At 31.8% G+C, this 14,317-nt stretch overlaps 1 protein-coding gene across 1 annotated transcript; it reads right to left on the reverse strand.

The window, feature by feature from the left end:
* Nucleotides 1–3,541: 3,541 nt before the first annotated feature.
* Nucleotides 3,542–5,970, reverse strand: LOC107496626 (uncharacterized). Its single transcript, XM_016117933.3, has 5 exons — nucleotides 5,795–5,970; nucleotides 4,597–4,656; nucleotides 4,444–4,510; nucleotides 4,202–4,242; nucleotides 3,542–3,634 (listed from the first exon to the last, which is right to left on the reverse strand). Exons 1-5 carry the CDS (start codon nucleotides 5,858–5,860, stop codon nucleotides 3,557–3,559), a joined length of 312 nt encoding a protein of 103 aa, XP_015973419.1. The 5' UTR covers nucleotides 5,861–5,970; the 3' UTR covers nucleotides 3,542–3,556.
* Nucleotides 5,971–14,317: the final 8,347 nt, after the last annotated feature.

Raw genomic sequence — 14,317 nt, forward strand, 5'->3', positions numbered from 1 at the left:
GGTATAAAATAAAATAAAATAATTCAAAACAACAGCCAACAAAAGTTATGACATGTAATAGGAAATCAATTTAAGCAAATTCTTTATTATCTATAAGTTTGGTGTCGAATTTGTCGAACTTACTTTTTATAGTAAGCTTTAAATATTTAAAAATTATTTATTTTATATTTTTTAAATTAAATATTAATATTTATTCTTTTTTAATAAATTAGGTAACTATTTACAATCAACATAACAAGCATCATCAATTTAAATGGACAATCAATCTCTCTTAATAGAAAAAGACACAACAGGATGACACCCAGTTATATTTTTCTTTTTAAATAAAAAATTCATTATATATATTATTTTGATTATTTTAATATATAAAATATTATAAAGCTTGTTAAAAGAGACTTGTAACTTTCCTGTCTAAAATTTTTTTCCAATGAAAAACTCAAAATACATAGTTGTTTTAAGAAATGGATAAAATAAAAAATGCTATTTATAGTTTAAAATAACTATTATATTATAATTATCAATCATGTTGTGAATAATTTTTAAAAAAAAAGCCACTATGTAAATTTTCAAAATATTGGTACGTTACAAGTTTAATTATTTTAGTGTGGTAAGTTTGATTATTCTAATAGTTAATTATTTAGTTAATCCATATAATATATTTGCATAATTATCATTGATTACTTGTAAATACTACTTCAAAAAAAAAGTAATAATAGTAGCAAGTTAAAATAAATAAATAAATAAATGAAAAGAAACATGAAGCATGAAAACCAGAGGAGTGAATAGTTGAGAGAGCAAACCTTTTTTGCTTATTCTCTTACTTCTTCTTCTTCTTATGCATTATGCATTGTTGTTAAGGAATTGGTTATAGGCTACTATTATATATATTATTGTAGGTGCATGAAAATTCAGCAAGGTAACCCAAAATTTCAACATTGATAATAACTGCCATATTAAATATCTTAGTACCAACTCAGTTACATTAATTTACCAATTAAACAATGTACTTGTACCAATTTGCACATACCAATTCACAATTTATCTGTATATCAAAATGTCATACCCTATCAGATTGATTCATATAGTTTATTCTCGTCGAGTGGGATAAGATTTTGTGTTTTGTGGTCATCCAATTGATAAAAAAGCCAATTTGATTAATTACTGTTTTAGGGACCAATTTAAAAATTTTTCGAATACTAAAGACTATTTTGACTATTGATTCGCTTAAGACCATTTTGATTAGTAATCCACGTGAAAAAACTTTTTTAAGATTGAAGTAGAAGGGAGGCTGCTGGTGAATGCACTCTTAGACAACCAACATTTTGTGTTGTTGTCTTAAGGTATATTTTCAACCCAATTCTTTATGTTGTCTAGACTTTAGACATGTTTGGTTTGCTGGATTTAATGTTTGGCAGTTATATCTTGATCAAGTTTGACGCCATCTACACCAACTTGTGTAAAAGAACTTTCAACAAATTGTTGGTTGACAATATCCAACATACTTCTCCTTTCATTTGACTATTAGTATCATTTAATTTGGCAATATATCGATACAGAATGTTAATCATTGCTTTTTTAAATTTATCTATCTTTTCTTTATATTAATATTAATATATATCATTGTGAGAAAAATTTTTAACTGAACAGTGATAAAATAAATAATCTTTTCAAAATGATAATTATAGTATTCAAATCCAAATTAACTTTAATTGGTTAAGCAATTACATGACTCATTCGTTTAAACAAGTGTTGAGAATTCAAATTCTGCCTTATTTATATAATAATCAATTGTCTAATAATAAATTCTTAAATGAAACTCAAATTCAGGATGAATTAATTTTTAACTTGTCGAGTACCAAGATACTGTGGACAACAAAAAAATTTAAATCCGGATGAATTTGTTTCTATCTTTATTTTATTTCTCTTGAGATCAATGTGGATGGCTTGATAGAAATCATAGAATCCAGGCAGGTTGGTCAAAATGGTGGAGTGCATTTGGTTTTATATACGATAAAAAAATGTATTTAAAACTTAAAGGTAAATTCTATCGCACTGCTATTAGACCGGCTATGCTTTTATGGTACGGAGTATTGGGTGGCCAAAGGAGAGCACGAACATAAGTTGAGTGTGGTAGAGATGAAGATGTTAAGATGGATGAGTAGTCATACGCGATTGGATAAAATAAGGAACGAAGATATAAGGGAGAGAGTTGGAGTAGCACCTATTGTGGAAAAGATGGTTGAATCGCGTCTCATGTGGTTTGGACATATGAAAAAGAGACCGACAGAACACCTAGTCAGGAGGGTAAATGAGATGGAAGAAGGGTGAAAGGCAGAGGAAGACCTAAGAAGACCATCCATGAGGTGGTTAAACGAGATCTACGTGTAAACGGCATCTCTATAGACATGATACATGACAGAATACAATAATATCGCTTAATTCATATAACCGACCCCACCTAAAGGACAAGACTTTGTTGTTGTTGTTTATTCTATCTTCTTTTGACCTGATATGGTCTTAATTGTAACCTTTTTTTTTCATATTAGTATATTAATACTTAACGGACACTAACATTTTCGTTAATTCTTTTTAATAAATTAAATGTGTATAACAGTAATAAATAGAAGTTAGTAAAAAAAATGATATACACTAATTAAAAGATTGAGTATGAAAAATATAACAGGCCAAGCAGTTAGATTTTGTTGCGAAACTAAAAATTCTTCCACAGTTGAGATTGTTGTGTATTTATCTAATAATTATTATTTTTATTATCTTAGTTTTTGATTGATGTTTTAATAGATAAATTTTAGTATTTATTATATTATGATATTTTTTTTAATTCTAAGTTTTTTATTGAAGTAAATTTTTTTTTAGTTTTATGGTTATATCAAATTAAATGTAAAAATATATTAAAAATTATTAGTGATAATAAACTTTATTTTATAATAATTTAATAGAATAAGATCAAAATTAATATTGTAATGGAAATAACAAACTATTATTGTTAATAATGAATAAATTCGTCCGTGATTCATACAAATGAGTATAAAAAAAAAGTATGGGAAGACAATAGTTTTAAAAAAAATACCCAATCTTTCAATAACAATATATTACACATATTTAATGGATATAAAAAAAATTAACCAAGAGAAAATAGTGATAAATAAAGAAATAAATAAAATGCAAAAGTAAGCTTCAACTAAACTTGGAATATTAAAAGGTTAAAATAAATAAATAAATAAATAAATAGTAAATAACTAATATAGATGTCATATATAATTAAATATTCAAATACTTTGACAAAGTACAATAAAATTACAATGGATAATTGTTGAATCATAATTCAAAGACACTAACAAAGAGAACATATTTTTACTGTTTTATTTTCTCTGAAACTTCATTTAAGAGATTGTATAATTTTCTATCTATATTTGTTGCAAAACATGCATTAAAATAATTTTCTAAAGTCACTATAGACATGGTTCAGAGTTATTTTCTGAATCTATAAAAGAGAATTATAAAGAAGACCTTTGTGAGAACAAAATTATTAGGTTTCCTATGAAATTGTACGTACCAGTTTCTTGTGAACTTGTTGGAAAGCCTTGCAAAATCTCTCGGCCTCTTCTGGACCAACCTGTTTCAAATTTTAGAACCGAAATGCTGAGTCTCAATCTAAGTTTTCTTAAGAACTTGTTTAACAATCATTGGAAAATGACATAAACAATATTATAGATGAAACACTCATTCTCCTCAACCTCTTTTCTCTATAACTTCTAACTTCTAGTCTTTTTGCATGTAAACGTTTATGTTTTGAACCCTCACAAACAGAAAAGAGAATGCTGAAAACTGAATATAGGTCACGCATAGAAATGTTGATTAGAATGTTTCTCTACTACTACAACAACAAAAGCCTTATCACATTAGGTTAGAAACGCGTTCTCTCCTCCCTTTACAAAATCGATAAAAATAAAGCCAATCAAGAAATGAAATTTTCAATTGAGGAAGGAGAACAAGTATACTAGCTCGTGGTTGCTACACAAGGCCTCGGCTTATTCAAAACTCAGCTCACAAATGCCCACTTAGATGTTTGTATAACCAGCTTCAAACTTGTGAGAGTGTTTTTGTATGTATTGAAAAGTGAGGAAGGATTTAAATCACGGCTCAAAAGAAAGTCCTCAATAAAAATGGATTACATTATTACCTTCTTAGCAGCCTCTGACTTTAGCTTGCTCCAAAATGAATCTGTAGGTTTAAAGAATTCACATAAGCACGACAAAAATTTCAAAAGCATAACGCAGTAGATTGTTATAATTTACAAGTTACTACAGAAACAATTCAATGAACTTTGATGCTCATTCTAGACAGATAAAGTTGACTAAAATATTGCAAAGATAATAGAGAGGTTAAATTTGTTCAATAACAAAGGTTATATGTGATACTCACGTGGGTTATTTCCTTGGTTCTCGAAATTTATATCTCTTTCATTCCAAGCATCTTGCCATTCCCTATACTGCAGCAACAAATAAGTTAGCAGCCATGCCATACAGGTTCAGAAAAGAAGTCAACAATGCACACAGCAGCTCCAGGACTACTAACCTCATCCTTTGCAGATCCAGAAGCTTGTCTGGACGACCGCCTAGATGATCTTTGTTCGGCCTGAAATTTAACAGGTTTCAATTTGTTAGCCGAATACATTCTCAAATATAGAATGAGCTTAGCAAATTGTATATTTAAGCTATAATATCCAAATTTGGGTTCTAGGCCATCGAGTTCCTCGGTATACTTTGGGAATCAGTACTTCAACATCATGAAATAATTATATGCTAACCATCAAATATGTAAAAAGATTATAAGGAAGATGAAAAAAAACAACCCAAGTAACTGATTCTAAATACTGCCAAAGTGCCAATGTCTCACTCTCACATATAACATAATGGAATGGAGAAAACAATGGTAATTTTCCAATTTCAGCATCTGATACAGATCAAAGTGAAATCAGATAACAACACAACATTAACCGTTTTGCAATGCAACTGCCTGGACAAATCCTCCTAGCATCAGCTGGTTGATCTCCATGATCCAGACGGATCAGAAAGGAGGATTTACTTCTAGGTCAAGCAGAAAGTTGCCAGAAAGGGAACACCGAACACAATACATGTAAATTCTCCACTCATCAACCTCAGGTATATAGAGCCTCTACTCTAGTGTCTAGTTGAACTTCAAAGTTCAAAGTGCATTGTTATCTCATTAAATCTCTTTTGCATGAACTAATATTAAATTCCCCCTCTTAACCCCGGTAAATATGTCATGTTTCTTATAATAATCAAATCACTCAATTCATGTTTAGGACCTTCTTAAGATCTCACCCTACACCCCCACCTAGTCTTTGTGGTACAACCATCTTTTACCAAAACAGAGAACAAAAAATCAAAACCATAGCATCCGCCTCAAATTTCCACACTAGTCACACACTACGAATACTTCAAATTCCAAAACTCTCTTAAAAACCTAAGTAAAAGGCAAAAGGGCATATTACTGCATTAGATAGAAGCAGCAAGCAAAAAATCGAAAATCATGAAATGGCTCACCGAAAAATCGAATCATTAAGCTATGTCAGAATATATTAGGATCAATTAGCATTCATTATAATTATTTAGTAAAACGAAGTGAGATTGATTATGCAGCGCAACATGGATTAAAAAAATCAATGAGACGGAGACATTACAAAAGCATAAACCCTAAAAATGCATGTAAAAAAGAATCACAGGAGGGGAGAGAGAAATAGTGAGAGTACATAGTAATCGCGAGAACGAACAACGGGGAAGAGTTGGAGAAGGCGTTGAAATTCAGCTTCGTCCATTGTTGAACACTACTGAGTTGAGTGCGACGAAAATGTGAATCCTTTCAAGTCTGAAGGAGGAAGAGACGCACAGTAGGAGAAGCTCAGTCAAAATATTATGACTAACTCAGATTAATTAATTAATTAAAAAACTAGTAAAGTTTATAAAGAATAATATCCCAAATAGATCCCCAAAAAATTTACTATCCGACAGTTTTGTCTCCACAAAATTTAATTAAGATTTCGACCATGAGGTTTTTAGATATATACCAGATACGTCCCCAAAACCGTTTGATCCGGTTAAAGTAGTGACGTGTCAGGTTAACTGCGACATGTCACCTCTAGGACATTTTGGTCCCATCTACGCTGGATAAAATGACGTCGTATTAGAACCAAGGGCAAAATGATATCGTTTCAAGGAGGACAATTTCGTCTCCACTTAGACAGAGAATGCAAACGGTGCCATTTTCATGTGGGGGGACCTATTTGTCTTATAATAGTATTTTAGGAGACCTATTTGACCTATAATTTCTTATGTTAAAAGAAGCTATATTTACTTCAACACAAACTTTAAAAACAACACATTGACATTAGTTTGTTCATTTATCAAAATGGTAACATAAACTTGAGAACCCAAACATGTTAACCACACAAATATTTAGTTTTAATAGCAACACAAACCAAATCAAGTCAAAAGAAGGTTTATTTTTTTCAACATAAGCTAAACGAAACCATTCTAAACAATCTAAAGTCTTCTTCCTCTAACATAACAAAAGGTGGTAACATAACTAAGACAACAACTTTCACACTAATTCTTAGAAGCGTCATTTCTTGAAAGACTGATTCAACCCAGGTGTTGGAATGAATTTGAACAACTTAGATACTATGCCACTGGTTGTAGCTGATATTGTCTCAGCACTAACACTCCCTGAATTCTCGGCCCTGATTACTGTCTCCTTTGGACGTCTAAAAGAAAGTTGAGATTGGAATCAACAGTATTGTTATCACCATGTTTCACAAAGAATTCAACTGCTTACATTAAGCCACTTACAAAGGAGACAGTAATTAGGGCCGAGAATCCGGAGAGTGTTAGTGCTGAGACAATATCAACTGCAACCAGTGACACAGTATCTAAGTTGTTCAAATTTATTCCAACACCAGGGTTGAACCAGTCTTTCAAGAAATGACGCTTCTAAGAATTAGTGTGAAAATTGTTGTCTTAGTTATGTTACCACCTTTTGTTATGTTGGAGGAAGAAGACTTTAGGTTGTTTAGAATGGTTTCGTTTATTTTATGTTGAAAAAAATAAACCTTCTTTTGACTTGATTTGGTTTGTGTTGCTATTAAAGCCAAATGTTTGTGTAGTTAACATGTTTGGGTTCTCAAGTTTATGTTACCATTTTGATAAATGAACAGACTAATGTCAATGTGTTTTTAAGGTTTGTGTTGAAGTAAATATAGATTCTTTTAACATCAGGAATTATAGGTCAAATAGGTCCCCTAAGATACTATTATAAGACAAATAGGTCCCCCCACATGAAAACGGCACCGTTTGCCTTCTCTGTCTAAGTGGGGACGAATTTTTCCTCCTCGAAACGACGTCATTTTTTCCCCTGGTTCCAATACGATGTTGTTTTGTCCAGCGTGGATGGGGACCAAAATGTCCTAGAGGTGATATGTCGCAGTTAACTTGACATGTCACCACTTTAACCGGATCAAACGGTTTTGGGGACGTATCTGGTGGATATCTGAAAATCTCAAGGTCGAAATCTTAGTTAAATTTTGTGGGTACAAAACTGTCAGATAATAAATTTCTTGGAGACTTATTTGCGGTATTACTTGTTTATAAAACACTGATTTAGTTTTGTTTCTATAACTATATTTAATTATACATTTATACCCAGTAAAAAATACAACTATATAGTCACTAAAAAATATATACTATATGATGAATAAATTTTGATAAATGAATTAAAAAAAAGAAGTGATAAAATCCTAGTTACTTTTCTCCTTGTGTATAACCAGTTAACCACATAAACAGAAGTGCTTGATATACTCGGTCAAAATCGAGAAAATAGTATGGTCTCTTAAGTTACACTCGAATTTTAATTTAGTCTTTGAAATTTTAATTGTTTCAATTTAATTTTTAAATTTTTTAAATTTTAATCACAGATGTTTTCGTCATTGAGTCGATTAAAAAGTTTGGGGACTAAATTGATGCAATTAAAACTTCAAAGACTAAATTAAGACTTGAATATAATTTCAGGAACCAAATTGAATATTATCTCGTCAAATTCATAATAGTTAGGTCGATGAATTTAAGAAGAAAAAAAAGCTCAGAAATCATAACTTGGAGTTAATTATTTTTTATATGATAGATGAAAGGGTGTATTACGTTGGTATGAATTAAAATGGGTAAATTTCATAAGTGTGATACATAATACAAATCGTTACTTACGATTTGTATAACAAAAGAAATCGTTACTCACGATTTCATAAATTATATATTTTTTAAATTAAAAAATTAAAATCGTGACTAATGATTTCTTATTCTTTTTTGTCTTATTTGAAATCGTAATTCACGATTTCTGTTAACTTTTTTTAATTTTTTGTCTTATTTAAAATCGTTACTCACGATTTCTTTTTATCCCATATTACTGCATTACACCAAAACATCATAATATTAATGAAAAACACTAATAATAACCCAATATAAAAAAAAATTAGCCTCATAACTTGCATTCTAATTTTGTCATAAAATATTTTCACGCAAACACACAATTATGTCAATATTAGATAGATTAATATACTAATTTAGTCGTCAAGAATATCTAACTTTTAGTAAAATACCTTTTCAGAAGAAAAATATTTTTATTCTCCAACAATGATTTTAATTTGACAAAATGCGTCAAATATTGTGAAACTAAGATCATATTTAAAGGGTCAAACATCATTTTATTAAAAATTAAAGCTTGTAGAGACAAAAATAGTAATTTCCTCTTATCCAAAAATTTAGTAAATAAAAGTTCACTACACAGTCAAATTCTTGCCTTTGAAAGCTATGTTCAACTCATGGGAGAAAAACATTTGTCTGCTGAATGTTTAGAATAGTTGAGAGAGTTGAAGTTGTGTATTATCTCAATCTTGTTGTGATAAGGATACTATTACACTTTATGTGGATGTCCATTTTTTATAAGGTGTAGTTTCTTAAGGATGACTATTATTTAATATGATCTTAAAAAGTTACTCATGTACATATATAAATAGGCTTAAGCCTCCAGAGTATTATACACAAGTGAAAAATAATAATAAAATAAAAACAAATGCTATTCTATCTCTCTTTACTTTTTATATTCCTTTCTATCTTTATATATATACTTATGCAATTCTCTCTCTATTTACTTTTTATACTCCTTTCTATCTTTGTATATATATATATATACATTACAATATATAATATTATTATATATATATAAATTATTATTGAGCTAATTATTTTAATACTAGATTCTTCTATTTATACATCTTTATTTTATATATCTTTTATTTTACAACACGATATCAGCACGAGACTCTGATCAAATTTTTAGGAAGACTCAGGTAACAAATTTTTACTTATGTCGAAACTCTCTCATCTTGAATTCAATGCTCTTGATATATCTGGAAACAATTATTTATCATGGATACTAGATGCTGAAATCTATTTTGATTCAATGGATCTTGGAGATACCATTAAGGCTGAAAATAATGCATTCCAGAAGGATAAAGCCAAAGCCATGATTTTTCTCCGTCGTCATCTTGACGAAGGATTGAAAAATGAATATCTCACATTAAAAGATCCTGCAGATCTTTGAAAAGACCTTGAAGAAAGGTATAATCATCAAAAAACGGTGATACTTCCTCAAGCCCGATATGAATGGACGCATTTGCGTTTACAAGATTTTAAATCTATAAATGAATATAATTCTGCAATATTTCAAATCACCTCACGAATGAAATTGTGTGGGAAAAAATAACTGATCATGATATGTTGGAGAAAACTTTCTCAACCTTCCATGCCTCGAATGTGCTCCTGCAGCAGCAGTATCGAGAGAAAGGGTTTAAAAAATATTCTGAGTTAATTTCTTGCCTTCTTGTTGCCGAACGCAACAATGAGTTGTTATTGAAAAATCATGAAGCACGTCCAGCTGACACTGCCCCATTTCCTGAAGTAAATGCGGCAAATCATTACCCCAGAAGAGGTAAATGGCAAGCTTTTAATAACAAGAAAAATTATGGAAGGAAAAAGAATTATGTTCAAAAGAGAGGATCTCACCAAAAGTGGGATAAAGAAAGGAATATTGGGCAGAATAAATCAACAGAGGATAAGTGTTTCCGTTGTGGTGGAAAGGGCCATTGGTCTCGTACCTGTCGTACCCCAAGGCACCTAGTCGATCTTTACCAGGCATCTTTGAAAAAGGATGACAAAGAAAAGGAAACAAATTTTGTTTCAAATGATGCCGAGAACTCCACCACTCATTATGATGTATCTAATTTCTTTGAGGATCCTGAAGGAAATATTGGTCATTTGATCAATGATGGAATAGTTTAATATGTGGGATTGTGAAGTATCTATGTAAATAAATAATGTAAAGAACTTATTGTTAAGTTTTATTTTCTATGTATTTAAGTTTCAAATGTGATGTACATAAATAATGAAATATTAATGAATTTTGAAATTATTAAATGTGTCAAATTTAAAATAAAATTTTAGTATATGACATTATTTTATGTACAGTGTTTCTTAGAAGAATAATTCTGATCAAGTATTCAATTTAACTGTGCATACTACTCATTTTATTATTATTTGTTTTTGAAGAGAATGGCAAGGATATGTAATGAAGATGTATGCCTTGCGGATAGTGCAAGTTCACACACTATTCCTGAAGATATTTGCCTTGCGGATAGTGCAAGTTCACACACTATTCTCAAAAGTGATATATATTTTACCCATCTTGTGCCAAAAGAGGAATATGTTAATACTATTATTGGCTCAGACAATGTGATAGAAGGCACCGGAAGAGCTATAATTTTGTTTCCTGGAGGAACAAAATTTATAATAAATAATGCACTGTTATCTACCAAGTCTCGAAGAAACTTGTTGAGTTTTAAAGATATTCGCCGAAATGGATATCATATTGAGACTATGAATGAGAAAAATCATGAGTATTTATGTATCACAACTTATGATTCAAATAAGAAAGTTATATTAGAAAAATTACCCTCACTTTCATTTGGGTTGTATTATACCAAGATTAGTGCAATTGAATCACATGCCACTGTAAACCAGAAGTTTACTAGCCCAAATGAATTCATAACTTGGCACGACCGATTGGATCATCCGGGAACAACCATGATGAGGAGAATTATTGAAAACTCTCATGGACATTCACTAAAGAACCAAAAGATTCTTAAAACTAGTGAATTTTGTTGTGCTGCATGTTCTCAGGGAAAGTTAATTCTAAGGCCATCACCAGTAAAGATTAGATTTGAGTCCTCTGAATTCCTAGAAAGGATTCAAGGTGATATATGTGGACATATTCATCCACCATGTGGATCTTTTAGATATTTTATGGTTCTAATAGACGCATCTTCGAGATGGTCACATGTGTGCTTATTATCTTCTCGCAACCTGGCGTTTGCGAGATTATTGGCTCAAATTATTCGATTAAAAGCACAATTTCCCGAAAATCCAATCAAAGCAATTCGTCTTGATAATGCTGGTGAATTTACTTCCCAAGCTTTTGATGCTTATTGTATGGCTAATGGAATAAGTGTTGAACATCCAGTAGCTTATGTTCACACACAAAATGGGTTAGCAGAATCACTTATTAAGCGCCTCCAATTAATTGCTAGACCCTTGCTTATGAGAACAAATCTCCCAACCTCAGTTTGGGGGCATGCTATTTTACATGTCGCAGCACTTATTCGTTTGAGGCCAACGAGTTATCATCAATTCTCTCCTATGCAATTAGCTATTGGCCAGGAGCCAAATGTTTCCCATTTAAGAATATTTGGGTGTGCGATATATGTTCCCATTGCACTACCTAATCGCACCAAAATGGGACCCCAAAGAAAATTGGGAATATATGTTAGATATGATTCTCCCTCTATAGTGAGGTATCTTGAGATACAAACTGGAGATGTATTTAAAGCTCGGTTTGCGGATTGTCATTTTGATGAATCAAAATTTCCAACATTAGGGGGAGATAATAAGCTTCCTGAAAAAGAGCTTAACTAGAATGCATCATCATTGATGCATTTAGATCCTCGATCAGGGCAATGTGAACTGGAAGTTCAAAAGATTATACATTTGCAAAGAATAGCAAATGATTTGCCTGATGCATTTTCCGATACAAAGAGGATAACTAAATCTTATATACCAGCGGAAAATATCCCAATTCGAATTGATGTCCCAGTAGGACAAGTAGCAACTGAAGCAAATTCACGCCAGAAGCGTGGCAGGCCTGTCGGTTCCAAAGACAAAAATCCTCGAAAGAGAAAAGAGGTAAATAATATTCCTGTTGAAAAAGACATAGTAGAGACACCTGCAGTTGTCCGGATGAATTAGACTCACTTGCAAAACGTGAAGTCTTTGGACCTGTAGTCCGTACACCTGAAGATGTAAAACCTGTTGGATATAAGTGGGTATTTGTGAGAAAACGAAATGAGAAAAATGAAGTTGTGCGCTATAAAGCCCGACTTGTGGCACAAGGTTTTTCACAAAGGCCCGATATAGATTATGAAGAAACGTATTCCCCTGTAGTGGATGTGATAACATTGCGTTATTTGGTCAGTTTATCTGCATATCATAAACTGCATATGCATTTAATGGATGTGGTAACAGCCTACTTATACGGCTCATTAGATCGGGATATCTATATGAAAGTCCCTGAAGGACTAAAGATATCTAAACCATCCAATGAATATTCACAAGGGTTATACTCAGTCAAATTGCAAAGATCTTTATATGGTCTGAAGTTATCTGGACGAATGTGGTATAATCGTCTTACTGAGTATCTGACCAAAAATGGATTCAAGAATGATGATATCTGTCCATGTGTTTTCATAAAGAAATATGTATCTGGATTCATTATAATTGCTGTGTACGTTGATGATTTAAATATCATTGGAACTCTTGAAGAGATTCCAACGATTATAAAAACTCTGAAAAAAGAGTTTGAGATGAAAGATCTTGGAAAGACTAAATTTTGTCTCAGCCTGCAGATCGAGCATACAAAGAATGAGATCTTTATTCATCAAGCGACATACACAGAGAAGATATTAAAGAGATTTTATATGGATAAGTCACATCTTTTGAGTACCCAAATGATCGTAAGATCTTTGGATGTGAAAAATGATCAATTTCATCCTAAAGAAGAGAATGAAGATATCCTTGGTCCTGAAGTACCATATCTTAGTGCCATTGGAGCACTAATGTATATTGCTAATAATACGCGACCTGACATATCATTCGCGGTGAATTTACTAGCAACGATATATCATTTGCTGTGAATTTACTAGCAAGGTATAGTTCCTCTCCAACCAGAAGACATTGGAGTGGAATCAAACAGATCTTTCGATATCTTCATGGAACGATTGATATGGGGTTGTTTTATCCCTATGGATCCAAGTCACAACTAGTTGGCTATGCAGATGCCGGATACTTGTTTGATCCACATAAAGGGAGATCTCAAACAGGATACCTGTTTACATATGAGGGTACAGCTATATCATGGAGGTCCACGAAACAGACTATAGCAGCAACCTCCTCTAATCATGCTGAAATACTAGCAATTCATGAAGCTAGTCGCGAGTGTTTTTGGCTGAGGAGTCTGATTCAATATATTCTGTTATCATGTGGACTGATTGATCATAAGATAGCTCCAACTGTCTTGTTTGAAGATAATACAGCATGCATTGCTCAACTTAAGGGTGGATACATCAAAGGTGATAGAACAAAGCATATTTCTCCCAAATTCTTCTTCACTCATGATCTTCAAAATCAAGGGACAATTGATGTCCAACAGATCCGCTCAAGTGACAATCTGGCAGAGTTATTTACAAAGTCACTCCCAAAATCTTCCTTTGAAAAATTGGTACATGAGATTGAAATGCGCCGTTTTCAAGACATTAAATGATGTCGGCAAGAGGGGGAGACTGTACTCTTTTTTCCTTGGTCAGGTTTTTTCCTATTGGGTTTTTCTTGACAAGGTTTTTAATGAGGCAGTCATCATCACTAAAGGATATTGTACTCTTTTTCCTTCACTAAGGTTTTTTCCCACAGAGTTTTTCTTTAGTAAGGTTTTAACGAGGCAATAATCCTAAATGGTCATCCAAGGGGGAGTGTTGTGATAAAAATACTATCACACCTTACGTGGATGCCCATTTTCCATAAGGTGTAGTTTCTCAAGGATGACTATTATTTAATATGATCTT

The sequence above is a fragment of the Arachis duranensis genome, chromosome 7 (assembly GCF_000817695.3).
Source record: "Arachis duranensis cultivar V14167 chromosome 7, aradu.V14167.gnm2.J7QH, whole genome shotgun sequence".
NCBI classification, from domain to species: Eukaryota; Viridiplantae; Streptophyta; class Magnoliopsida; order Fabales; family Fabaceae; genus Arachis; species Arachis duranensis.

Excerpts from the sequence above, each read along its gene's own strand:
- LOC107496626 (XM_016117933.3), bottom strand. The coding sequence starts at position 5,860 with ATGGACGAAGCTGAATTTCAACGCCTTCTCCAACTCTTCCCCGTTGTT. Across the intron at positions 4,511-4,596 it reads CTGGATCTGCAAAGGATGAG|TATAGGGAATGGCAAGATGC; the intron begins GTTAGTAGTCCT and ends TTGTTGCTGCAG. Across the intron at positions 4,243-4,443 it reads GAACCAAGGAAATAACCCAC|ATTCATTTTGGAGCAAGCTA; the intron begins GTGAGTATCACA and ends TTAAACCTACAG.